Raw genomic sequence first — 27,167 nt, 5'->3', positions numbered from 1 at the left:
GCTGTGGGCGTGTCCGTGGCCAGGTCCCTCCGCCACGCTCTGGGCAGGCCCGGGGACGCTACGCCGCGTGCCCCGCTTTCCCGCACACAGCACAGCCGCTACCACTCCACAGCAAGGCGAGCAGCGCGCATGCGCCTCCAGAAACACACCGCCCGCCCCCACAACGGGAAAGGAGGCCCGAGGGGGAAAACGAGCCCCGGAATGTCCTGTATGGACTACAAATCCCGGCGTGCCCCGCGCGGAGCCAGCCGGTGCGCAGGCGCGGTGCACTGGAGGTGAGAGAGAGAAAGAGACCTGGCTTCGGCGGATCAGCTGACGGCGGGTGCGAGGTGCGTCCCGACCCGAGCAGGCGTCCCCGGTGCCCCAAGCCAGGGAGCCCCCCGGGGGGGGTGCGCCGTGCGGCTCCCCAGCGACCGCGAGAGCCCCTCGCCGTGTCGCTGGGCTGTGCCCGCCGGGCGGGTGGCCAGAGTGCCGGGCTGGCGAGCGCTAGCGGGCTGGGGCAGGCTGGCATGGGCCGCCCTGGGTGGGAGCGGGTCCCTGCGGGCGGTGCACGGGAGGGCAGGTTGGGCATGTTGGCGGGCAGCAGTGGCTCGGGGCGCTCTCCCCGGGGGCTGCCCCTTGCCCATGTCGAGCTCGTGGCTTGTGCCTGATCCTGTCTCGTTCTGTGCAGTGCAGGAAAGCCATGTCCCAGCCCGGCTCTGCTTGCCAGCCGCCTCCTGATGTTGACACAGATGACTGCCTGCAGGACTATTCCTACCTCTTCAGCCCAGATATCCTCAAGTGAGTGCAGGGAGAAGCGGCTATTTCTGGGCCCCAAACATTCTAGATGTTCGCTGGCCCATGACCTGTACTAGTCAATGGTTATTTGCACTTTGCTCCTTTCCTGTGTACCATAACAACCCTGCCTCGCGCCTTTCAGCCTGAAAAGTGGGGGAGGGTGTTTTATGGGAGGGCCTTCCAGGAATTGTCTTTTTATTTAGGAATATAGGATTTGTTATATCACAACTGGCCATTGGTCCATCAGATCCAGTATTGTGCTTCTGACCATGGCCAGTATGATTCTCTGTATTTGCACAGCACATGAGTGTGTGTGGTCCTTCACATGTAATGATATATTGATAAATAGAACTATATATTAATTTATCTCAAAGCTCTTTGCAAAGGTGGTCAATATCATTATCCCCGTTTTATTAATGGGGAGACTGAGGCACTGTAGGGTGAAGTGACTTTTGCAAAGTGACTCAGCTGGCTAGTGGCAAAGTCAGGATAGACTCTAGGTCTCCTGAGTCCCAGTCCAGTGTTCTATCCATTAGGCCATCGTTTCTGCCCTATATACATAGGGTAACTTATACTCAGAGGTGAAAGTAAGCTGGTACGGGCCAGTAAGGAGGACCGGTAAGAAGAAGAGACTGACTGAGGGAGGGAGAGAGAAGCCTGCTCCCTGCATAAGAATAGTTTAAACTCAGCTGTTCCCTGATGGTTCAGCCCTCAGGGCTAGGTTTCTGGCATCCTCATTAATTTCACTCACAGTAGCTGGGGGGAGGGGGTTGAGGGGAGGGTGTGTTTGACCATGGCAGGGGCAGTCTTTTTCTGCCCTCGGGATGAGGGGATCTCTCCAATACTACATACACAACAAATACAGGCATTTGGCTGCACAGCATAAATCCAGAGCTAATAAAAGCAGGTGGAAGGGGAAAACTCACTATCACGTTGGTTTCTCTGCTCCTCCCTCCCCCTCCTCCAGCCAGGCTGCAGACAAGGCTCTGCATTCCTCCCCCTCTCCCAGCAAGAGTTCTCCTCTAGGCTCTAGCTTGAAGTAGGGACACTGGCTGAGATGCCTGCTGCTGCTGCCTGCAAAAGAACAGTTTAAACTCAGCTGTTCCCTGTGCAGTTCAGTGCCCAGAGTTAGGAGCCGTTTCTGGCATCCTTGTTAATTTCACTCCCAGTGGTTGTTGGGTGTGTATGACCATGGCAGGGGCAGTTCTTTTCTGCCCCTGGGATGAGGGGATCTCCTAAACACAATCAAAATCAGGAACCATTTCCAAGTTCAAATCTATCCCATTCCCTCCCCAGCAGAGGAGGGATGGTTGTGATGTCCAAACTGCTTGCAGATCCTCTTTGAAATGTTACTATTTAAAAAAAAAAAAACACAAAAAACATGAGAGACAAAACAAAGAGCACAAACAAAGACTTTCCCTCACCAAGATTTGAAAGTATCTTGTCCCCTTATTGGTCCTCTGGTCAGGTGTCAGCCAGGTTTACTGAGCTTCTTAACCCTTTACAGGTAAAAGAGACATTAACCCTTAACTATCTGTTTGTGACACCTCCTTTGAAAGAAATAGTAGTTTTCATTCCAATCCACCCTCTTTATATATTGATTTAAACCACCTGAAATGTCCTTAGAACATCGGGTGCAATCTCAGATCTTTGTCCTGCCTGCAGAGTGCAGAGCCTGAAATTGACAAAACTTTCTTAGAAATATCTTGTATACCTCATGAAGGCTTTTCCAGTTGTCCTTCATTCACCCCTGACTTCCCACCCCCAGCTCCCTCCCTGGCTGGCTGGCTGTGGTTTTTGCCTTGGTTACTTACTCCTTGGCAGACCCAGCCCAGTGGCACCTGCTGGCTCTCTGCAGGCAGCAGCTCACAGGGGCCGGTTGCTGGGGTCGCTGCTGGTCGGTGGCAGGCTGCAGCTGCATTATTTGACAAATTCATACACATACACGTACATACAGTCAGAGGTGAAAGTGTGCCAATCTGGTCTGGTCCGGCATACCGGCAAGAGCCAGTACGCTGTGTTGGACTGCATCGACTTCCACGGTGGGAATTGAAAGGGCTCTGGGCTGCCCGCGGCTGCGGGCAGCCCTGAGCTCTTTAAATCCTAGCCGCTGCTGAGATTTAAAGGGCTCAGAGCTCCTCGCCGCTGCGGGCAGCCCAGAGCCCTTTAAATCCCGGCCACAGCTCTGGTGGCCGGGCTGGAGCCAAGATTTAAAGGGCTCTGGGCTTCCCTCAGCGGCAGGAGCTCTGGGCCCTTTAAATCCCTGCCCCAGTCCCACAAATCTTGGGGTTCCCCTGGTGTCCAGAGCCCCAGGCCCTTTAATTTGCCCCTGAGCCTCGAGGGTCTCCCAGCCACATCTGCAGCTGGGAGCCCCTGGTTGATTTAAAGGCCCTGGGTCTCCCAGCCATAGCTGGTTCCTCAGGGCCTTTAAATCTTGAGAGGCCACACCTCTTCTGGATGAGTCCACGCCCCCTCAGGCCTCCGGCAGTACCAGTAAATCCTGTAAGTTACTTTCACTCCTGCTTATACTCTACAGGCAGGGCTGTCCCTGGGGGGGTGCGGGGCCCAGGGCAGAAGTGATGAATTCGTCTCTTCTGGGACCAACCGTGACAGCCAATTGCACTGGTCAGAACCCCCGCTCCAAAGCCTGGGGCCCGAAGCGGTCACCCTGATTCACCCTACCAAGGGACGGCTCTGTCTACAGGTTTCTGCTGCAAAGATATTATTATCTAAATTTATGCTTCAGAGAAAGTTGACCCCTCCACTCATATAGCTAAAGACATCTAGCCTATGGTGCAGTGCTGCATATGTGGGAAGAGATGTTCCTTCCCCCACCTCTGGTGGTCATCTCATATCTTGGAGCATGCGATTTAATTACTCTTCTCTTAGCACGTATAGATTCAGATTCCTAATGTTATTCAGCCCCTTGGATTTGGATTAACCTCCCCATTTACAGATTTAAAAGTACTGTCATCAGTGAAGGTGCTTGAGAACTGCCCTCTCTATGGAAGGGTTTCTGCAGACAGACAGATTGCTATAGCAGATGGACATCGCTGCCTCAGTAGATTCAACCTCAGGAGTCTCTCTAAACTGACCCCTACATTCGGAGCCTGGGACTAAGTGTCCTGAGCATGCTATTTAACATGGTGAGTTCTAGTATCTGATCTGCTTCCTAAAGCAGCCCCCATGCCAGCAGCCTGCTGTCTAACTCCAGGGGGTAGGGTATTTGTTGCTTCCATGAGATTGCTGTGCATGCACTTCCCGTCACTGCTGTGTCTTTCGCTTTGATCAGAATTGTTGCCCTCTGTGACTGAGGCAGGGAAACATCTAGATTAATTCCATGTGTGAGAGTTTGGCTTTGAATGGCTTTACTTCCTCTGCCAACAGGGCCAAAGTTGCGTTCATCACTGGAGGTGGCTCTGGGATTGGATTCCGTGTAGCTGAGGTTTTCATGAGGTATGGATCTCTGATCTTCCATGATAGTTTTGTTCCCAGTCCTCCCCATCTGCTTCCTCTACTTTCATATTCCCCAGCTTCCTCCATTTGTCGTTTAGTTGAAACAGCCCAAAGTATTTTGCACAGTATAGTATGTGATTCCTGAACTCGCCCTTTGGAAAAGCCTAACTTTTATTTTTGTGACTTTTCATTTTGCTGCTGGATCCCAGCTAGCTTTGTACTTACCAGAATCTATTGAGAGAGGCCATTCTCTTGTGATTTCCAGCACAGTTTTTCATGTTCAAACAGCTTAGTGCCCATATATTTTCATAAAAACATGAAGTAAAATTACTCCATGGCATCTGAGCTGTATCCTTTGTATATTCTGATATGTATAGCTTGTCCAGACGGGATCCATCACATTAACCAGATGGATGATTGGAGGAATGCTTGTGTTCCATTCCTGTCTTTCAGATTCTGCCAATTAGATCGTATCAAATGCAGAGAGAGACTTCCCTGGTCATGTTAACCATCTAACTTGTTTAAATCTCTTTACTTTTGTGCACTGAATGTATTGTTGGTGCTAAATTAAATATTAATGAATGTCCGTGATTGCTGGCCATTCCTCTCTGTGCTTTCTGGACAATTTACTCTGTAATCTGGTTGCTCTCCAAAATAACTGCGTAATAGTATCTTTACTTTTGATAACATACGTAATAGCCGTCTAACTCGGATTGAATTTAACCTGAGCACGCTATGGATTGAACAGTCTGAACTCGCTCCCATGCTGAGCCCTGTCGGTCTCTCTTTGCTACAATTTCCTGTTGTACTTTTCTTTGGATGATGAATCCCCTATGCACTGTTACTGATGCATAGATTTTAAGACCAGAAGGAAGCATTCTCATCATATAGTCTGACCTGCATAACACAGGCCAGAAGACCTCACCCGGCGATTCCTGCATCCTGCCTTTAACTTCTGTGTGAGCTAAACTAGATCTTTCAGAAAGAAAGAGGGAGCCAACTTACCTTTGCCAGGTGCCCATTGTGGAGAGTGGAAGGCACATCCTGAATTATACCACCTGCTCTCAAACACTATAGAAAAGAGAAGTGAGCTCAACCTGTCTCCTTCCCCTGAAAGCACTGTGGTGAGAAATTCCTAGGCATTCCTGTGGCAGAGCTCAGTTTCAGGTTTACTAAACCACTGTCGGTGTGACAGTTTAATCTCTGTAAAGATTTTGAGGTAGATGAGCTGTGTGCAGTCCGTATGAGGCATTCAGTGTTGCCATTGGGGTTTCTTTGCAGGCATGGCTGCCGTACAATCATTGCCAGCAGGAACTTGCAGAGAGTAGCTGAGGTGAGTAGATGGGAGTCTGGTGGGAGAGGAGCTGGGAAATCCAAGACCATTTTTGCATATTTCCAAAGAGACCAGAATACGATAGGGGCAGTAAGGCATGGTGAACCTAATGAACTCCACCCTCTTTTATCTCCTTGCACATCTTGAGCAGTATGGTCCATTCCAGGCACATCGGTATCCGAAAGATAACCAGTGAGCTGAGGGGTTGTGACAAGGAGTATTAGGATATGGCTGAGCTAAGAATTCCTCTTGGTGAGATCTGTTGCATTTTGGATTAGTCTTCCAAGGGTAGTGGTGGAAGTTTCAGTGCGTGAGCTATTTACAGCAGGACTGATTGGAGCACTGGAAACAGAACAAGGAATAATGATCTCAAGTTGCAGTGGGGGAGGTTTAGGTTGGATACTAGAAAAACTTTTTCACTAGAAGGGTGGTGAAGCCCTGGAATGGGTTACCTAGGGAGGTGATGGAATCTCCTGCCTTAGAGGTTTTTAAAATCAGCTTGACAAAGCCCTGGCTGGGATCATTTAGTTGGGGATTGATCCTCCTCTGAGCAGAGAGTTGGACTAGATGACCTCCTGGGGTCTCTTCCAATGCTGATATTCTGTGATTCTAAAAATCAATTGGAATAACACCGCCACCCAGCGCTTATCTAGTGATTTTCATCCATAGATCTCAAAAGTGCTTTACAAAAGGGGTGGGGTTCCAGTATCATTATCCCCATTTTACAGATGAAGAAACCGAGGTATAGAAAGGAAGTGACTTGCCCAGGGTTACCCAGTTAAACCAGTGACAGAGCTGGAAATGAGACCCAGTTCAGAGTAGGGTCTAATCCTGTACTGGTTCCAGAGGATGAACTACCTGGGACCTAGCAGGGTTTTTCCAGTCACTGCATGTTGTTTTTTGCATGGTTAAAAGGCAGGTAAAAAGAATGAAATTCTAGAAAGTAGAGGAAGAAAAAGGCATCTTACACTAGTAAGTTTCTGCGCAGTAAAGCAGTTTTCTGTGCTATAACTCCTAAGGTGTGTACACTGCCAAGCCACGTAGTGCTCAGGAACTGTGCAGTTGCAGCACTGTAAAAAAGGCATATAGCTTTCTGCGCTGGGAGTACAGTGCCTGGTAGACACCCTGGTCAATTACAGTGCTGCAATTGGCCTCTGGGAGGTGTCCCACAATGCCTGTTCTTGCCTCTCTGATCATCGGTTTGAACTCTACTGCCCTGCCCTCAGGTGACCAAACATCATCTTCACCCTGTAAAATTCTTTGGAATTTTGAAAGCCTCCTTCCTGTTTGCTTGGTGATGCGTTCAGTGGTCTCAGTGCATCTTTCTAGTGGCCATGCCTGCTCCATGCACGAGGCGATCCCCCACTTGGAGCATTGCCGAGCTGCTGGACCTCATCAGCATTTGAGGAGAGGAGGCTGTCTAGTAATCTTTATTCTATTCACTGAAAGTAAACAGAACCATACAGAGCAACAGACAGTTATTTTAAACCTTCATATTGCATCGTCTGCACCAATCACAATCACCTCCTAGCATTACAAGCACTGCAGTCCCGAGCATAACAACAAATATTAGTGGCTTTCAGCTTCAGATCACTGCCTTCCCACAGCTCTTAGTGGCAGAAGAGGAAGAGATGTTCTGTGGGATAGCTGCCCAGAATGCACCTCTCCAAATACCGCTGCAAGTGCCACAAATGTGAACATGCTATTGCGCAGGCAGCTGACAGTGTGAACACACAACAGCGATGTCCCTTCAGTGCTCTCTGAGTGGCACTGTAACTTTGCCAGCGTAGATATACGCTTAGACTTGACTACGCATGAGGAAGGTGACCTAAACTGAATGACTCTGTTAAATTGAGCTTTATTTGTTTTATTTCAATTGACTCAAAGCCTCTAGTTGTGAGTTGCTGACTTCCAGGCAGATTCAGAAAGTAACAGCAGAACATCTGATATAAACCAGCATCCCCTTTACCCTGTGTAGAATTCACTGAAATGGAACAAAGATCCAGATAGAAACTGGAGTGTGAATCGGTGTGACTGATGGGCTGCTTAAGGTGCAGACCCCAAACACTTGAAAAATCATGAGTTGGGCTAAAAAAAAAAACCCTACACAATTACAAAAAAAAATTTTTGTTTGGTTCTTTTTTGTATTTTGGGGTCTGAGTCTTTAGGGGCCACTAGGTTACATTTTCAAACTTTTCTCTGCAATTATGAGGACTAGAAACTTCCGTGTAATTTATTTATGGAATAAAAGCTGAGCGTCTCATGAAATCACCTGACTCGAGGAGCTGGGGCTTGAAGAGAAACACCAAATGTTGTGGAACTTGTGCTAAAATTGCAAGAGTTGGCAACATGGCAAGTGAGGGGCATACATCAGCCTATTCTGATGTGCACTTAATTGTTTGAAGTTGTGTGGGAGGGTGGAAAGGCCAACAAATAAAAAAGAACACCCTGAAAGTCACAAACCCTACCTCTCCAGCCCAGGGGCGTTGGCCGTTCTCACCCTGCTCATGTGGGGGTGAGGGGAGGGGCACTGTGATGCTGCTGCAGCTGATAAGCACACAGGCTCTGCCACCCCACTCCTTTCCCTGCCTGCCCAATGCTCACTGGCTCCAGGTCCCTGGTACTCTTCCATGGGGCAGGGGTTGGGAATCACTGCCTGGGTTTTCCCCACAGCAGTAGCAGCACGTGGGGCTCTGACAAAGCTGCGGCTCCTCCAGGGAAGGTGGCGTATAGGTCAAGGGCAACCTGGCTGTCTGTGGTCCACCAGCACCTTGCTGGCCTTACAGCAGTCATGTGCTGTACGTGCCCTGTGGGATCAATCCCCCAGTGAGGGGCTGGAGCAGGGAGAGACTGGGGCTGCAGAACCTGGCTTGAGCATCAGGGACATGAGTCATAAATATGGGGGCCCCAAACTGTGCTTTAGGGATTTCCTCCTTGACTCCTGGGACTGGCCCCATCCCCAGGAGTAGGGGAGAGCAAAGACTGGTCGACTCCAGCCCTGGGCAGTCTCCCAACCCAGCCCTGCCATGTGTTCGGGGGGGCAGAAAAGAGAGAAATGGTGTTGGGGGGAGAGGGATCAAGAGAAAGACACATGGGTGGGGAGAGAGATCAACGGGCTCAGGAGCTGCTGCAGGAAACCTGGAAATGGCTGGACAAAGAGCCGTCAGGGTTGAATGAGGCATGAGAGAGGGGTGTCACGCAGGGGATGCGGTGAGAGAGTGATGACTTCATAAGTCTGTAGCGGGGGGAGGGGGCAGAGTCACTCTGGCTGTGAAGGGAGACACTGACCTAAGAGTTAAGGGCCCCTCGGCCAAGTACCACATTCCCCCCACACACACACACACCAGCTCAGGCCCCCTCTCATCCAGACCTTTTACACTGCCCAAACTGGGCCCTTGGCCCTCCCACTGCTGAGAACCTTATTGATTATGGTGAAAAGCAGAAAGCCAGAGTATCCTTAATTGTAGGGAAACCAGTCTTTCCCATCCCCCTATGCCCAGGAAATAGTTCTGCCCTGTCTCATCTCTCCTTCTCCTGGGTTCCTCACCACTTCCCCCAGGCCCTGGGGGACTGCAGCTGGGTCCCCTACCCATTCCCAGGCAGGTGCTGGGGGTGGGCAGAGGAGCCTAGTCCTGCTGCTCATAGGGGAGTGGCTCTTACCACTCCCCAGCTAGCTCATGGTGGGAGGGAAAGCTTCACTGGCCTTCTGCAGCAACAGCCCAGATTGGCTGCCCCTCTCCTGGAGGCAGCTCAGTGGGGCAGGCAGCCAATCAAACAGGGGCTTCTGCCCCTCTCCCCTCCCCCCCTCCCGGGAAAGGTGGAAATTGGGGCTTGGCAGGAGCATGTCACATCATACCCAGATGGCTCCGCCCCAGCACATCGCTGACTTGGGGCAATGGGGAGGAGGGGAGAGGCTCCCTGCTGTCAGAGTGGTGCTGCTCAGCCTTCAAAGGCCCAGCCTTCCTTCTCATCATTGGCTGCAGCTCTTGCGGGACGGGGCACAGGCTTCACCTCCCCTGGTCCATCACACAGCACCTTGGGGTCTCCCAGCCTTGCTGCTCTCTTGGTTTCCTGCTCTCCCTGGCTGTGCCCATAGATCGTTTGTTCTTTCCCTTTCTTCCTCTGTTCCCACTGGTGCATTAGCTATGTGTGGGGTAATGGAGTCCGATCGTGCGAGTGGTGTGACAGAATGTGGCCTCGTATTCACACCCTACATGCTATTGTAATGATCTTTGTACAAGGCACGCCTTGGGATGTATCATTTGAAAACTCATAACTTGCTGATCAGTAACATGCATAAACTTTATGAACATAAGCTGACATCATTGCTGTCCTGTTTCTAAACCAGTTTCTCTGAGACAAAGGGCAAGCTGATACCCAGTCAGGTGTCAACAAAGCTGATGGGCCATCACCAGTGAAGTGGCTGTTGCTTGGCAAGAAAGGGATGGCAGGGACAAAGAGATCTGGATCTTAGCAAAGAAACAGCATGAGGTCTCCTTCCTCCACCAGCCCCTGTCTCTTGGTTCTCAGCTGGAAATGTTTTTCAGAGAGGGACTGTGTAATAAGCCTTTCTCTCAAATCTGGACCTTAGCGTCCAAAATCTGGGTGCTTAGCATGAACCTCCAAGCTTAATTACCAGCTTGGATCTTATCTCGCTGCCACCATCCAAAATTTCCAGGGTTTTGGCCCCCTCTGGTACTCGCCCACAAACCTTTCCCTGGAAGAGACCCCCAAACCAAAGCTCTGTTCTTACCAGCAAGGGAAGATACTCACTTCCACTTCCCCCTCCCTCTCCACCCAAGACTTTCGTCTCTGGCGCTACTTGAGGAGTATTGATGCATCTCTTTACATCCAATACAGAAAGCCTGTCCCTCTTTTCCACAAAGAGACAAACCTCAAACACAGACAGCAGATGATTTTATCTCTCTTTCCCCTCCCACCAGTTCCCTGGTGCTGCCGAGCTTATTCTGAGAGAAAACTCAAACAAACTTAAAAGAAAACTTTATATAAAAAAAAAGAAAGAAAAAGACAGTCAAAAATTTATCTGTATCAAAGATGACAATAATACAGGATCAATTCTACTTCTAAAGAAAAAAAGATATACAACAGTATGATTCAAAAAAGATATCCAATTTGAAACATTCCAGCAAGTTACACACATGTAAATACACCCAAAACAACATAAAAGCCTATATTGTTTTTCTACCTGTACTTACAAGTTGGAAACAGAAGATAGAAGGAAGTTGCTCATAGCTGAGACACAGAAAAAAAGAGACAGACCCAAGACAAAGAAGACCCACACAATTCCCTCCCTTAAGCTTTTAAAAAATCCAGTTTTCTGATTGGTCCTCTGGTCAGGTGTTTGGTTCCCTTTGTTAACCCTTTACAGGTAAAAGAAACATTAACCCTTAGCTATCTATTTATGACAGATTGAAACTATAAAAAAGAAGGACAAACGCTCCAAGAGGCTCCTCCTCTCTCTCCCTGTCCGTCTCACTCTTTGCATCTGAGAAGGCAAAAGAAGCAGCTGTTGGACTCTGTGGGAGGGGTCCTGACCTGAAAGTTTGGCCAGCAATGCTGTTGTGGCATTGCCAACCCCAACAGTTCAGAAATCATGAGTCAGACCCACAAAATCATAAGATTGGCCTAAAAATCATGAGATGCTTGTAAAAGATTAAATTGTGGGTTTTTTTAGTCCACCTTTGGGTTTTTGATCTCCCCCTGCCTACTCTTAGAGGATCTGTGACTAGCACAGTACTGCCTGTTCTTGCATTTTTCTTGAAAGGAGGAGGATTTTGGCTCCTGCTGGAGGAGCTCTCTCACTAGTACAAAGAGCTCTTACCTTTATGCAGTTATGGAGCTGGACTTGCAGGGTCCACTCTCTATCTCTTGCCCGCCCAGGCCATGGCAGTCACCTGTTCCCATAGCTGTCAGAGTGTTTGCAGCTCCATGCCAGACATTTTGCACCAGTGTGAAAAAGTCATTAGTCTCCCGTAAATGGTCCCCTGCCACTGTTTGTGGAGAGACAGCTACATGAGGGACATTAAAGACACGCACACTGATGAGAAACATCACAAATGGAGCTTCACAAAACGTTACTTCCCCGCAATAGTCTATGATTGCCCCATACCTTTTGTGTTTCTATTATTGCTCATATGCTGCTGCTGTCCTGCAGGAAACCTTCATTCAGGACTGGGGGAAGCAGAGGAAGACGATGGAATTTTAACTCTGCCTTGCTCCTGGTCAGAAGCAGCAGCAGTGCTCAGAGCAGAAAGGAAAACCCTGGGGAAATGAGAAGGAGGTGCTGGTGGAAGCTGAGCTTCAAGCAGCTGCCCGGGGAGGCACTATGCAACCCTGGCAAAAGAGTTGTATTGAAGTGGCTCTCCAAAACAATGTGCATCCCAGGACAGTGGGAAGAGGTGGGGAATGGGGGGCTGAGCCAGGGCAGTGGGATGAGGTATGAAGGGGCAGAGAAGCTTATTTGACAGCAGGAACCCTGGCCGCCCGGGGTGGTCTGATAGCAATTTCTAAGTAAAATTAAGCCTGACTCTGAGATTCTAAGGTGAGCTCATGAGTCAAGCTTAATTTTACTTAGAAATTGTGTCTTTCACAAGTAATTGGCGAGCATTGGCATGTCTGCTGTTGGAAGCATATGGTGAGAAACTTTTGCTTTGAATCTAATATAGTTTGTTAAGCTTGGCACTAGAAATGTGTGGGCAGTGCTAGATCAGCAGAAGAATTCTCTTGACTTAGGCATCAGTTCTGCAACTGAGTCCTCATAGTGACTCTTTATGCTTGCATGGAACCTTATTGTGCCTGTGCAGATGGCAGGATTGGGGCTTCATATTGTAATTCTGTCAATAATGAAATGAACCTCTTTAGATCTGTGAGATTCTTGGAGAGTCTTAGATATGCTGCAGTATAACAAGACTTCATAGAAAAGGCAGAATGTTTTGTTCTGTAAATCATTTTAAACGCCAGCCCTCTTTTCATTCAGTTTCCAGGGGCAATCCTGGCAATTACAGGCCAGTAAGCCTAACTCAGGCAAATTGGTTGAAACTATAGTAAAGAACAGAATTGTCAAAAACAGAGATGAACACGATATGTTGGGGAAGAGTCAACATGGTTTTAGTAAAGGGAAATCATGCCTCACTAGTCTATTAAAATTCTTTGAGGGGGTCAACAAGCATGTGGACAAGGGTGGATATAGTGTACTTAGATTTTCAGAAAACCTTTGACAACGTTCCTCACCAAAGGCTCTTAAGCAAAGTAAGCAGTCATGGGATAAGAGGGAATGTCTTCTTGTGGATCAGTAACTGGTTAAACGATAGGAAACAAAGGGTAGAAATAAATGTTCAGTTTTCAGAATGGAGAGTGGTAAATTGTGGTGTCTCCCAGGGGTCTGTACTGGGATCAGTGCTGTTCAACATATTCATAAATGATCTGGAAAAAGGAGTAAACGATGAGGTGACAAAATTTGAAGATGATACAAAACTGCTCAAGATAGTTAAGTCCAAAATAGGCTGCGAAGAGCTACAAAAGGATCTCTCAAAACCGGGTGACTGGGCAACAAAATGGGAGATGTAATTTAATGTTGATAAATGCAAAGTAATGCACATTGAACAACATAATCCCAACTATACATATAAATTGATGGGGTCTAAATTAGCTGTTACCACTCAAGAAGGAGATCTTGGAGTCATTGTGGATAGTTCTCTGAAAACATCCACTCAATGTACAGCAGCAGTCAAAAAAAGTGAACAGAATGTTGGGAATCATTAGGGAAGGGATAGATAATAAGACAGAAAATATCCTATTGCTTCTATATAAAACCATGGTACCCCCCACATCTTGAATACTGTGTGCAGATCTGGTCATCTCAAAAACGATCTATTGGAATTGGAAATGGTTCAGAAAAGAGAAACAAAAATGATTAGGGGTATGGAACAGTTTCCATATGAGGAGAGATTAATAAGACTGGGACATTTCATCTTGGGAAAGAAATGACTAAGGGGGATATGATAGAGGTCTATAAAATCATGATTGGTGTGGAAAAAGTAAATAAGGAAGTGTTATTTACTAATTACACAAGAAATAGGTGTCATCTGATTAAATTAATATGCAGCAGGTTTAAAACAAAAAAAGGAAATATTTCTTCAAACAATGCACAGTCAACCTGTGGAACTCTTTGCCAGGGGATGTTGTGAAGGCCAAGACTATAACAGTGTTAAAAAAGAACTAGGTAAGTTCATGGAGGATAGGTCCATCAATGGGTATTAGCCAGGATGGGTAAGGATGCAAAACTATCCCCTGAAGCGTCTCTAGCTTCTGTTTGCCTGAAGCTGAGAATGGGCAACAGGGTATGTATCACTTGTTGATTACCTGTTCTGTTCATTCCCTCTGAAGCACCTGGCATTGTCCACTATCAGAAGACAGGATGCTGGGCTAGATGGACCGTTGGTCTGACCCAGTATGGCCATTCGTATGTTGTTGGCCTGTTTCCCAATTAGATGCTCCTGTGTGGTCTTGCTAACCCGTATGATAATGATGTCTACTGAAAGCATTTTTTAATGGGTGCCAGTTCTGTGTTTTCTGATGGAGCTTTGAGTCTGCCTTTTAGCAAATGGCTTATGAGAGATGCTCTGTGAGATTTCTCTGGAGACTTATCCATGGGAGGAGGCTGGAAAGAACACAGAAAGAACATACCATAGTTAATGTGGCTCAAGAGGCACTGATGACTCTTACTTGGCAATGAAACAGAAGAGTTAGAGATGAAAAGATCTAGCAGCCCAGCCCTAAGGGACCAAGCGGGCTGGTATCCTGCAGTATCATCTTCCATGCTTTGTCTGTTCCAGTTCAGATGACGCAGGCAATGACTCTTTCCACAGTCTGGTAGATCTGGTAGCTTTTACTGAGCCTACATTTTACTTTTCTTAGTTTCATTCTATTGCTTCTAATTACATCCCCAGCCTAAGCAATTCCTCTCCATTACACCCCATCAGATACATCCTCATTAGCCATTGCCTAACCAAGCTTAAATTTTAGCTCTCTCAGTCCTCCAGTGTAAGCCAGTGCCTGCAGCCTCTATTATTTTTTCTTATTCTCTCTTGGATCCCTCTAATGTGTCAATATCTCTCTGATAATACAGTGCCCAGAAATGAACATATTTCTGCTGTGATCTGTCCAACAGAGGCTTGATGTAAACATCCCACGCACTCAACAGAGTAATGTATAGGTTATAGCGACATGCAAGAATCACTTCACTCACCACCAAAATGCAGCTGCCTCTGGGGTGGAACATGACAGCTGTTTAACAGCACAGTCATATGACAAGAAACACAAACAGCTGCCCCAGGACACGACAGGATAGAAGGTCCTTCTGCCTGATATGTCCTTCCGCTAATGCCAGAATACGAGTCTCCCCTCTGGTTCCTAACAGCAGGAGGTAGGATTGGGATCCCTAATATAAAATCTTTTTCTTTTCCAGGCTGCCAAGAAGCTGGAGGCTGCCACTGGTCAGCGATGCCTGCCTCTTTCTCTAGACGTCCGGCAGCCCCAAACCATCGTGGCAGCGGTGGATGAGGCTGTGAAAGAGTTTGAACGAATTGACATCCTCGTTAACAGTGAGTTGCTTGCGAAGCGGGGGAAGTGACAGGATTTTACAAATCCGTATGTTTCAGGGAACAAACTCATCACCAACTGAGGGTCAGGAAGAAATTTGTGCCCCCATGGAGGCAGTGTTCTGTTAACATCTGGGTGCATTGCTGGCATGGGTACCATCGTCTGAATGCTGGTCACGCTGGAAACAGGATCCTGGACTAGAAGGAATATTGCTCTGTTCTGGGTGAAGTTTCCTATGCTCTCACTGCCTTGTGGGAGCCTGCAGAGCCAAGTGACATGAGAGGCTGGGAATACTGGTCCCATGGAGGTAGCGGACTGACAACTGTCTGCCAGAAAAAGAAGTGAGGAAGGGGGCAGTTAGCCTCATTCCCAGCCCAGCAGGGTTCCCCACTCATCTCTGTTTGACTCTACCCTGCTCTGTATCACCCACTTAGGGTATGGCTACACTGGCACTTTACAGCGCTGCAACTTTCGCGCTCGGGTATGAAAAAACACCTCCCTGAGCGCTGCAAGATACAGCGCTGTAAAGCCTCAGTGTAATCAGTGCCGCAGCGCTGGGAGCACAGCTCCCTCCCAGTGCTGCAAACTACACCCGTAGAGGATGTGGTTTACGTGCAGCACTGGGAGAGCTCTCTCCCAGCGCTGGCGCTCCGACCACACTCACGCTTCAAAGCGCTGCCGCAGCAGTGCTCCTGCAGCGCTGCCACGGCAGCACTTTGAAATTTCAAGTGTAGCCATACCCTTAAACAGCAATTCAAGCAGCCCCTGCTTGGCTGATCTGGAAATTGATTGCAGCCAACCCTTTGATACCCAATTGTCTCAGTAGCCAGGGGTGGCAATGCCAAGGGGGCACCTGGACGCTGCTCTCTGAACAGTGAGCCCTTCACCCAGTTCTGGGACATGCTCAGCTACGGGATACAAAAGTGTATCCCTGCCTGTAAGGTCTGCGCAGCTGGCTGCTCTGCTGCTCCAGCGAGCTGAGGACTTCCCTGACTAGCACAGCAGAGGCCTGAGGGGCATTCTTAAAAATGTCCTTTGCTAACTAAAGTGGGGGCAGCTAAAGCAAGTTACAGTGCCCCACCTAAACTGAGGAGCCAGAAACCATTACAAGTTGCACCGGGCAGCCTGTGTCAGTGTGGCCCTGGGTTGGTAGCCTCAAGGCAGATCACGTGTTCTCTATATAGTGAACAGTTCTGAGGATTGTACATGTGCATGCACACCCCGTCCCTGCTGCGGAGGAAGGGAGGGAACAGCACCCTGTGCCCACCTGGTAATAGATCATAGCGGTCTCGCTCCCCCGCTGCCCACTAACTGTGCCTCTGGATGGTCTCCCTCTCCAGATGCTGCTGGTAACTTCCTGTGCCCGGCCAGTGCTCTCTCCTTCAATGCCTATAAGACAGTGATCGACATTGACACCCTCGGCACCTTCAATGTCTCCAAAGTGCTCTATGAGAAATGCTTGCGGGTAAGTTCATCCTGCACCAGAGGACGCACTGCTGGGGAGTCCGTCGTGTTGATAAGAGGGCGGGGGTTCGGGTCCTACCATGGATAAGCTGTTAATAAAATCCTTGCTTGTTATTACAGCGATAAACAGTTACGTGTGGTCTGGGGTTCAAGGGCATGTTATCACCAGTGACTCCCTTTGTACCAATCACCACTGAAAAATCTCTTTAACCTTTTATTAAAGCACAGCAAAAGCATTTGAAACGTAAAGTATTAATTGTAACACTGTTCCTTGGTCTCTTTCCATTCAATTGCAGAGAGTCTTTTGGGGGAACCCCCCGTTTGCCAGGTGTTTAGATTCGGGGCTGGAGGTCCGGAGGAGAGAGAAAGGGTTAGCTTTGGATAGTCTATTGAAGTCCAATCCTGTTTCCTTTGGACAGAACAAGATGAACACATGCTTGTATCCATCCTTTCAGAAAGCAACTGCAAAGATCCTTTTCCTAGCCCATTGCTCTGACCACATCACCCCTCTCTCTTTTCATCACTCCACCGGCTCCCTCTTTTCTAGCGTATCAAACATATGCACTTGCCTTCACTTCCAAGGCCCTGCTCAGCCCAGCCCCGCCCCACTTGTCATCTCTCAACCAGTATCAAAAGGCTGATTCCAGCCGCAGTGGACCCACGATGGCAACCTCCATCACCCACTTGTTAAACTTTCCAACAAGCCCCTTTGTGCTTTCTGCCAGGCTGCCCCTCTGGCTTGAGAAGAGCTCCCCTTAAACACCCCCAAAACGGCCTTCTCCTCCTCCACCAAACCCCTCCTTAGAACTCTCCTTTGTTGTGATGCGTACAAAACACTTGACAATGATTAGGCTGCTGGTGTGCTAAGACCATAGCTGATCATGCTCATTTATCTTGTCTCATTGGCAGCCCCATCTTATATCACCTCTCTGTCTCCTAGTGTCTTTCCTGTACCTTCTATCCTCGCAGCAGAACCTTCCCCCGATACAGCCATTCACCTGTGACAGTGAATGTGGTTCAGGCGGCCTCTAGAAAGTGGCTGCCTGCAAAATGTGGGTTATGCTGGGGAGAGGGTGACCTTGACTTAGGAGAAGTAGATGGAGGGTGACGTGAGCCAGTGAAACACTGATTCCTTTCCCATCCCAAATCCTTCCATCTCCTTCACTTTTCCTTGAGGCCTCTAATCTTCTGCCATCTCCTGCCTTCTCAGGGTGCTTATACCTTTCTAGAAACAGGCTGCAGATTGTGCTGGAATGTTCTAGCACAGCCCAGAAGGAGAGCCGTCCTATGCAGGCCCCAAGCAGGGAGGTGATCAGAGAGCCAGGCAGAGATGGCAGAACCACAAGTGTTGGGCAGACAATCTCCATTCCTCACCAGACCAGTTTCGCCTTCAGGGTATTTCTCTGGTCAGTGTGTTGCATCGCACGCCCAGGTCCTGCTGCCCCAACAGACAATATCTCTGCTCTGTTCCCTAACTCCCTGTCTTGTTTATCCAGGACCATGGTGGGGTTATAGTTAACATCACAGCGACCTTGAGCTACAAAGGGCAAGCTCTCCAGGTGCATGCCGGGACGGCCAAGGCGGCTGTAGGTACAGTAAACACACTTGACCCATTTGGTTCCTTTCTGTGTCTTTTCAAGCTGCCAAAGCCCAGCCAACTTACTGGCTCTTTCAGAGCCTCTGATGGAGAGACTTGGAAGAACAATACTGGGATCTTGCATAGTAGTCCCCTTAGTACAGATAGGCGGAGTCAAGCCCAGATCTCTGCAGCATCCTCCCTGACCAGGCTAAGAGGGGTCACTCGGCCTGGCTTAACAAGTTATTCCTCCCTTGTGCAATCTCTACTTGCCACTTTCCAGAATGTGACACTGCAGAAAAATTGCAGGATGATGCATTCTGGGATACCACCAGCAAACCGTGATTGTACAGAAAGGAAAAATAACTGAAAAGAGCCTTCTGCAGATCGGTGCCTAAGCACCAGTCCAAAACCCACTGGAGTCAGTGGGAGCATTTTCACAGACTTCAGTGGTCTTTGGATCTGGCACTAAGTGACTTGCCAGGATCACACTGAGCTGGTGACAGAGTTATGTTTAGAACCCAGGCCTGTGCTGGGCTCAGTCCAGCAGACCATGCTATGCTGCTGGTCTCCATGGCTTGTTAATGCCAGATGACGTTAGTTATGTGGCCTGTGGGACATATGCACAAACACACGTAGTCAGGGCAACTGCTGGGACCAGATGGCAGTGATAAAAGGCCCTCTGTCAGCAGGCAAGCACAGCTCCTTGGAGGGGGTATCTGCAGGAGGCCAGCTGCTTCCCCAATCCTGTGAATTCTGACTCCTCTGCTTCATTCAGACGCTCAGCACCCGTTGTATCCCTGATCTGCCCTCTCCGGCCCTGCCACTAGTGCTCCGTGCTGACTTGCAGCAGCCCTGCTATTCTAGCCTGTCCCCACAGCCCTCTGCCATTCCAGATCTGAACACACCATCCCCTCCATAGCTCTGCCTAAGCCCCTCAGTCCTGACCACAGGACCCTCTGCTAGTCAATCCCGACCACTTTCACCCCTTTGCTTTTCAGACTTACACGCCCCGCCTGGCCCCGCCTCTGTTCGCTCTGCAATCCCTTCACTGTCATTGCTCTGTTTTTCATTCTGCTTTGAATGTCCTTCCTCCTAGATGCAATGACCAGGCACCTGGCAGTGGAGTGGGGGCCCAACAACATCCGGGTCAACAGCCTGGCACCAGGCCCCATTGCGGGCACTGAGGGATATCGGCGGCTCGGTAAGGGGCTCTCAGAGAAGTCCTCAGGTGGAGGCTTCTCCTGAGAGCGGGAACTCTCTCTGATTAGTGCAACTATATGTGTGTAAGGGGGAGTTTAGATGGTGTACCAGCCCCCAGAGCTCAGAATGCTGCCTCTGCCATACCCTGACCAGTGTCTTGCTACAGCGGCTAGTGTGTGCCCTGATGCCTCTTGTGGTGAAGCTGGGCAGGGACTTTGCACCACCTTGTTACTTTACCCTGTGGCCACAGGAGCTTAGCCACTAAGATTCTTGCCCTGGATGCTGTACAAAGGCTTGTTTCTTGCACTCGTTGTCCTGCAATGTCACACAGGTGATCTAGCACTGCCTGTGCTGCCCCAGCCTGCTGTCTTGTTTTTGAAAACATTGGATATATTTCCACGATAATTTAAGAGACCGTAAAGGTGATGAGGTCACCTAATCCACCCTCCCTGCTGCAGGATTGTTTCCTCCTCTGTATTCTTCAGGTATCTGTCCTGTCCTAAGCAAGGGGCTTCCACCATCTTCCAGGGGAGGCTGCTCCCCAGGCTAAGAGAGCTCCTTGGTAGAACTCTGTCTTGCTCTTCAGTCTAGATCTTCCCTTCTCCACTCTCCTCTCTTTGCCCATGGGCAGATCCTCATGTATGTTTCTGCATCTGCTCAAGTTTCTTAGTGTGGCTCCCATCACTGTAGTATCCAGGCTCCTTGTAACCCCCAAACAGTGCCAGCCAGTTTCAGCCTTTTGCCCTGGGTAGGGAAATGGCGTCCTGCTGGATAAAGAGTCCAAGGACCTTTATTTGTTCTACTCTCTCTATAGGTGGCGCTCGTGCAGAAGAGGACAGCTACCTTGATACACTGCCCCTCCATAGGGCAGGGAATAAGACGGAGATTGCCCACAGTGTGCTGTACTTGGCAAGCCCCTTGGCATCCTATGTGACTGGCACAACCCTGGTGGTTGATGGGGGGAGCTGGCTGACCTCTCCTAACAACTTCTCCGCACTGTTGGGTATTGCATCACACTCTGCTAAGCTCTAGGTGATGTGAATTTCCCCCCTCTGTGGAACTAGATATGTTCTCCGGGCTTAATGTCCGAACACCTCGTTATGCTGGAAGCAAACCAGCGACATTGGCACAAGGGGGTTGTCCCAGGCATGGAAAATTCACAGTGAGTGCATTCTGGGTCACCGGCACTCAGAGGGTCATCATGCACTCATCAGCAGCTGGCATGGTAGCCCTGGACTTTCCCTGCCAGGCAAGGGTTGGGCCTGTGTAGCACTGGTCAGTGGTTGGTGTGGACCCCATGCTTCCTGTTGGTCACACTGCTTTTCCTGTCAGTGCCTCCTCACTGCACATCTGGTTAATAGCGGTTACCATTTTCCTGGTGCTGTAGTTAGACAGGGTGAGGGTAGCGGTCACATCCCAGAGGAGCCTCTACCCTTCCCATGTAGGCTTTCCAAGATCAGCAGTATGAAATACCTTGTGCTGTGGTGATTCATGTGCAGATTCTTCGTAGCCCAGGGCCACAGGTCATGGGTATGTTTGGCTCCCAGGTGTGTGAGGCCTCTCCAGAGGTCCTGAAGGCTTGCAAAAACTCATCTGGGATACCTCCCCTGCCCAAAGAGTCCCAGCTGCCGGCCCTTGCTGAGGAAGATCGACAGCAACAAGTGTGGAGGTTCCAAGCTAGGCTTCTTGAGAGAAGGCTGGGCAAATAGTTAGGAAGCGCAAATGTGTGGTTATTAAATCTGCAATCTCCCAGACACCTCGCCGCATTTCCCCATCTCCCTCCCTAAAACCCACGTGGGAGAAATTCCAGGCCAGCTGGTTTAGTCTGGGCACAATTAGAAAGTGTGTGTGTGAGAGGGTGCACGATGGAGCTCTGGCCAGTTCTACCAGCGCAGGATCTGCCCCCAGGTGTTCAAAGAAGGCCAAGCCATGTAATACAAAGTGGTGTAAAGGACAACGGCACCAATCTGCCAAGAGGGGCTGGTGCATGCTTGCCCATTGAATTGGGTGCGTCATTGGCAGTGGGAATTAATCCTTGGGCCTCTGGATCTTAAAGCAGGAGCGGCACTGACTGAGCTAAAAGGCCAAGCTCTGTTAGCCAAGGCTTAAGAAGGCTCATCATCTACTATATGTGGCCCAGCTACACGAGGGGGATGGAGCCCCACACCGAGTGAACTGCCCACATTCACAGAATGCCCAAAGAGCTATTAGTTACAGCTGGAGGTGGCAGACAGAGGCTCGCCCGACTCAGAGCTAGAATTTGGACCTGCGTCTCCCATGTCCCGGGTAATGGGCCCTGATCGCCAGGTGCAGAGTCAGTCTCCCTTTGGCCCAATGAATATTTTGTTATTTGTACAAAGTGGAATAGCTCCAAGACGAGAGACTAACTGACTCTTAGTGGTTATGAGCTGTGCTGGTGAGTGGTATCTCTCCCTCTGTCCCCTGCAGGCCGCCCCCCATTTCACAAATCATTTTGGGAAGGCTTGGTTGAAACACAAATACATTTTGAAAGCTCTAAATGTTTGGTGAAAGAGAGCTGTGGTTTTCCAGCCAGCCCAGGACTGTTCGTCTGACACCTGTAACTAGCACCATTGGCCCCTGGAGAAGGCAAAGTAACGGGGTGCCTTTTCCCTGTGCTCCGACTGCAGGATCACTGTGCAGAGACATGTGCAGGTGTCACCCTGCCCTCCCCCCGTGCTCTGTCCTGGCCCTCTCTCACCTTGCCAAAGCCACGGACTGTATAACCCAGATCAGCTCTGAGGCACACAGGACTAATCAGAGACCCACACAGAAGTGTCCCCTGTTTAATTCATAATGTTGTTTAACCAAACAACACACCAACAGGTGGAAGGGATGGGCTTGTCCTGTCTCCAAGGGCACATGTTATGTTAATCAGAACCCACGTTAATTAACAGGCTTGCCGGAACATTTACTCTGTATTCAGAGCATGGGGAAGGTGCACTTTGTTCTTCATCCCAAAGAGGTTTAAGCTGTGCGTTAAGCACAAGTCTTAAAGCAGCCTTAACTGTGGAGCTGCCATGGCACCTTCACGATAAGCTACTGATGTTGTTTGAACAAGGAGGCTCCCTTCCCCCCCACTCCCCATCCCCCAGTGCTCTTTTTGAGCCCTGCCTCAGTCTAGGCCAGTCCATGATGGATTTCACTTCCATTTCATTCCCTGACTTCTATTGTGTCTTACAGATCACTGGGCCACGGAAGTGAAGAAAGACAAATGATGGACGATCAGGGACTGACAGACAGGACACTGAGCAAACACTACGGCTTTGGACATCCCTATGACACAGGGTCAGGGGCCAGCCATGACCTCTGGCCATCAACCGTTGGGATGACCTCACTGGGGTAAAAGAGAAAATGGCAAAGTTGAAGATTCAATGTATGTCTTGGTGGGGGTGGGGTTAGCAGGGGCGGGGGAGCTACCGGAGTCCTGTCCAGAGGGGAGCTGAGCCCAAGTTTGCTCCTGATTTTATATTTTGAAGCTGGTCTAGCAATAGGTGCAGTGCTGGTGATGGGTCTGTGAGGTGCAGGGCGGGTTGCTGGAATCTTGCTCCGCTTCACTGTGCTGTTTTCATTTCTGTTACATCAAACTCTGTGTTTCTCTGCTGAGTTACTTTGGTAATGCCAGAGAGCAGGCCTGCCACCCCCTGTCTCAATTCCCAGCTGATTTTTCCCAGTTTTAACCTATAAACTGCTGATACCTTTCCACATCACTGGTAGATACCTTCATCTGGGCAGATGTTCTCTGCAGATAGGTGTTCCAGAAAGTGTGTTGCCCTTCCCCATTGCAGACTCAGTTCACTCCCATTCGAGAGCTGCAGGCAGTAGTGATCTACTCTCAAAACTTGCACCCAGCTTGCAAAGTGATCTCTCTGTGGTGCATGCCCCCTGAGGCCAGCCCTGAATCTCCATTCCCTTCCTGCACTTGGATGGGCTGGTGACCATCCAGAGTGTGCACTGTGAACAGGCGAGAGTCCATATTCCCACCATTAAAAATTGCCCTCAGCAAGCTGCAAATGGCCACCTCCCACGGATAGCAGCATGTGACCTGCTACCGTTCATCCTGCCGTGGATGTGAGCCAGATCACTAGCCCTGCTCTACTGCTACGGCTTTCTGTATGCTCCAGTGCTCAGGAGCAGTATTCAGCAGCCCAGACCCTTGCATTCTGTGGCACCCCAGCACAGCAGGGGAGAGACTCTGCAGCAGCTTCACATACACTGTGGGGTGGTGTTACTGAGTTACGAAAACAACCAGTACAATGTCTACCAGACTGCTTGTGCGATTCACTAATGGGTCTTCAGTCTCTGGGTGCTAACGTGCCCAGAACTCCCATTCATCTCCACTAGAGTCATAAGCGCTCAGCACCTTGGAAAATCAGAGCCTGTGAATTTTTATTTTTATTGTACTGCAGGTCCATGTCTCACCAGTCCATCATTGTACTACAGATGTTGGGGACAGCCAGAGGTTCTGGCAGTTGAGGAATGTGCAGAAGGCAGTTTGGGCTATAGGATAAGCGCCCAAGCCAAATGATAAAAAGAGTGGCAGTAAAATAGTTAATGTGGACACTGGGATCTTAACAGTGTAAATTTCAAACTCACCACTGAGATGGATGGGGCAGTTCACACCTCTCAGGCTGTGGTTTCAGGCTGCCTGCACACTCAAGCAGACATGTCAGTTACACTCAATTCACATCTGAAAGGCTTTCTTTGCAGCCAGGAGAACTAAAGAAGCTTTGCTGTTTATTTAAGCTTTGCTGCTAGAGCAGGATTCTGCATTGTGCATGGGGCCCCGACTGCAGCAATTAGGGTGTATCTACACTTGACACACTACAGCAGTAGAGCTGCAGCAGTTCCGTGTGGACAACAGGGACAGGAGGATTCTCCTATCAGCTGATAGAATCCAACTCCTGTGAGACAGGAGCTAGGACGACAGGAGAACTCCGCCATTGACCTAGCACTGTCCACTCCGGGCTTAGGTTGGTTTAACTGTGTCACTCGGGTGCGGATTTTTCACACCCTTGAGGAACGTGGCTATCCCGATGTAGGTTTTCAGTGTAGACTGGCCCTTACAGACAGTAACTGGTCCTGTTGTCATCCTGTGGGTTAGGTCGGGATTATCAGCCGCATTTCACATGTGAGGGTACGAGACAGAGAGAGGGAAGGCAGCTTGCCCAAGGTCACTCAAGGCGTGAGTGTCAGATCCAGCATTAGGACTCCCTGAGCAGTTCCTGATTTCTAGCCCCGTATTTAAACAGCTAGAACACATGGGACACATCTGGCTCGGATAAAGAGGTTACAATGATGGGAGGTAACTTGCCAGCCAGCCAGTGGCTTGTCCTTGCTCTGATTTACTTGGAAACAGCAGGCTTAGAATTCTAGTTGTGGTTCAGCAGCCAAAGAGAAGGGAAGCACCTTGAAGGAGAGGCCCATGAGGTGGTTTCTTTGCCTGCCTGTATTGGGTCTTTGGCAGGATCCTGTATGCCTGTGATACATCGACACTTCAGGTGGCTGATCTAGCAATGGGTTGTATCCCACAGAATGTTCTGGCTTTTCCAGATCTAAAACTGACCTTTTCTGGTTGCCCCAAATCTTCCCTAATGTCCAAAATCAGAGAGGAAGATTTGAAACAAGTGTATCCTGCATCTGATCCCATCTCCACTAGCTCCGAGACTTTCCCAAAAGTCTCCTAGGCCCAGATCCACAAAGCTACTTAGGCGCCGAACTTCCACAGAAAGCAACAGAAGATAGGAGCCTAAATATCTTCATGGTCTCAGTTTCTCTATCCGTAAAATGGGGAATGATGGTAGGATTCGCTGCTGCCTGTAAAGTGCTTTAAAGGAGAAATCATTACGTTCTCCAGCACACGTTGCTTCTGGGTCCCAGCCTCTCAAGCTACAGCCCGATCCATGAGACTTTTGCATATCTGTGCAGTATTCAATGGTAGGAAGTGAGGTGAAATTCACCACGGTCAGAATCAGTGCAGCAGCGTTCACTAGCTGTTCTCTTTAGTGTGGCTGCAATGAGCAGGGCTCTGAGGCAATGCAGTCAGACCAGCTTGTGGAGTAGCTCCGAACTGTATGAGAGCTGAAACGGAGCCTTTATTGCCGCTGACTGATGCATTTGAAAACCCACCCTTGCCTCCTGTGATTCTGCTGAATACAAACTACCTTCTGCCACAGAGTAACTGGAATGCCAGAGGTATTGCTTTACCAGCGCTAAATTTCTCAAATATACCTCCTGTGATCCTTGAGGGTGGAGGATTCCTGCTGTGCGCTGAGACTGTCCTTGTTAAGGAAATGAACAGAGCCAGGAAATTCTCTCCCTAACAGTGGTGCAGATTTGATCAGATACCACTCATCATTGCACCATAGGCAGCAGCCCCTGAATCAGTCTGTGAACCCAGAGAGAGCAACAGGGTCTCTGTCCAGCAGCCTCTGTAAAGAAGCCCATTTACATCCATTACAACAGATTCCTGTCTCTTCTGTGTTGCTACAGACAGTACAATCATCAGGTAAATCCAGGGGTGGATTTTGGTGCTCAGCATGAATAGATCCTTTCTAAATCAACAAATCAGCTGATCCTCCGCTGCCCGTACATGCTAGCACTGCACCATACAATAAGCTATATGCCATGCAGAAGGGGTGTGAGTGACTCCTAGAAAGAATTTAGCATAGGTGGACAAACTTTTTGGCCCAAGAGCCAATTCTGGGAATAGAAATTGTATGGTGGGCCATGAATGCTCACAAAATGGGGGTTGGGAGTGAGGGTTCTGGGATGGGGCCAGAAATGAGTTCAGGATATGGGAGGGGGCTCCAGGCTGGGGCAGGAGAGTTGGGTGGGGGCTCCGTCTGAGGGTGCAGGCTCTGGGGTGGGGCTGAGGATGTGGAGGGTGTTCGAGGCTGGAAACAAGGGGTTCAGAGTGCGGTAGGGGGTTCAAGGCTAGGACAGGGGGTTGGGGTGCGGGAAGGGGTGCAGGCTCCAACTGGGGATGCAGGCTCTGGGGTGGGGCTGGGAATGAGGGATTTGGGGTGCAGGAGGTGCTCTGGGCTGGGATTGAGGGTTCAGAGGGTGGGAGGGGGATCAGGGTTGGGGCAGGGGTTTGGGGCATGGGAAGAGGCTCAGGATGGCAGTTACCTCAAGCGGCTCCCAGAAGCAGCTGCATGTCCCTTCTCTATTGCTCTGCACACTGCCCCATTTGTAGGCACTGCCCCTGCAGCTCCCATTGGCTGCGGTTCTCAGCCAATGGGAGCTGCAGGGGTGGGACTTGGGGTGAGAGCAGCATGCAGAGTGGAGGCTCCTGGCTACCCCTATGTGTAGAAGCTGGAGAGAAGGCCATGCTGTTGCTTCCGGGAGCTGCATGGCACAGCCCCAACCCTGCTCCCCAGCTGGAGCACCAGATTAGGGCCATGCCTTTGCTTCCTGGAGCCGCGTGGAGCGGTCCCCGGCCCTGCTCCCTGGATGAAGCACCAGAGTAGGACAAGCCCCAGACCCTACTCCCCAGTGGGAGCTTGAGTGCCAGATCCAGCCTGTGGGCCATAGTTTGCCCACCCCTGATTTAGCAGATCCATGCCACCCTCTCGGTGCTAGAAATAACTTTTAATCTGTTTCTAAATTTGTAAAAGCTTGTTTCAGAAGATTCTGTTTCTTACTTCATTGTGGTTTTGCTGACTGATCCTTCCTCCGAGTTAACACTAAAGAATGAACCCTATCTGAGCTATCATA

General features: G+C 49.6%; 1 protein-coding gene across 3 annotated transcripts; it reads left to right on the top strand.

Annotated features, from left to right (window-relative positions):
* The first annotated feature begins 274 nt into the window (after window positions 1-274).
* On the top strand, window positions 275-27,167 carry DECR2 (2,4-dienoyl-CoA reductase 2). Of its 3 annotated transcripts, none has more exons than XM_032799375.2 (10): window positions 275-329; window positions 671-780; window positions 4,165-4,233; window positions 5,515-5,566; window positions 15,054-15,189; window positions 16,528-16,652; window positions 18,148-18,241; window positions 19,327-19,431; window positions 20,245-20,462; window positions 22,632-27,167. In XM_032799375.2, the coding sequence occupies exons 2-9, from the start codon at window positions 683-685 to the stop codon at window positions 20,460-20,462; spliced, it is 897 nt and encodes a 298-aa protein (XP_032655266.1). In that variant the 5' UTR covers window positions 275-329; window positions 671-682; the 3' UTR covers window positions 22,632-27,167. The 3 variants fall into 3 exon arrangements, with proteins under 3 accessions (XP_032655266.1, XP_074925472.1, XP_032655262.1); XM_075069371.1 differs by having other exon boundaries at window positions 286-318; XM_032799371.2 differs by having other exon boundaries at window positions 294-329; window positions 20,245-20,433; window positions 22,632-23,150.

Source organism: Chelonoidis abingdonii, chromosome 9 (genome assembly GCF_003597395.2).
Source record: "Chelonoidis abingdonii isolate Lonesome George chromosome 9, CheloAbing_2.0, whole genome shotgun sequence".
NCBI lineage: Eukaryota > Metazoa > Chordata > Testudines > Testudinidae > Chelonoidis > Chelonoidis abingdonii.
This window is presented reverse-complemented; position numbering and strand designations above follow the sequence as displayed.

What these genes read in the sequence shown, in the direction of transcription:
- DECR2 (XM_032799371.2), top strand. Translation starts at nt 683, where the DNA reads ATGTCCCAGCCCGGCTCTGCTTGCCAGCCGCCTCCTGATGTTGACACA. An exon ending in ACTTGCAGAGAGTAGCTGAG is followed by an intron (nt 5,567 to 15,053) that starts GTGAGTAGATGG and finishes TTTCTTTTCCAG; the next exon opens with GCTGCCAAGAAGCTGGAGGC. An exon ending in GACGGCCAAGGCGGCTGTAG is followed by an intron (nt 18,242 to 19,326) that starts GTACAGTAAACA and finishes CCTTCCTCCTAG; the next exon opens with ATGCAATGACCAGGCACCTG.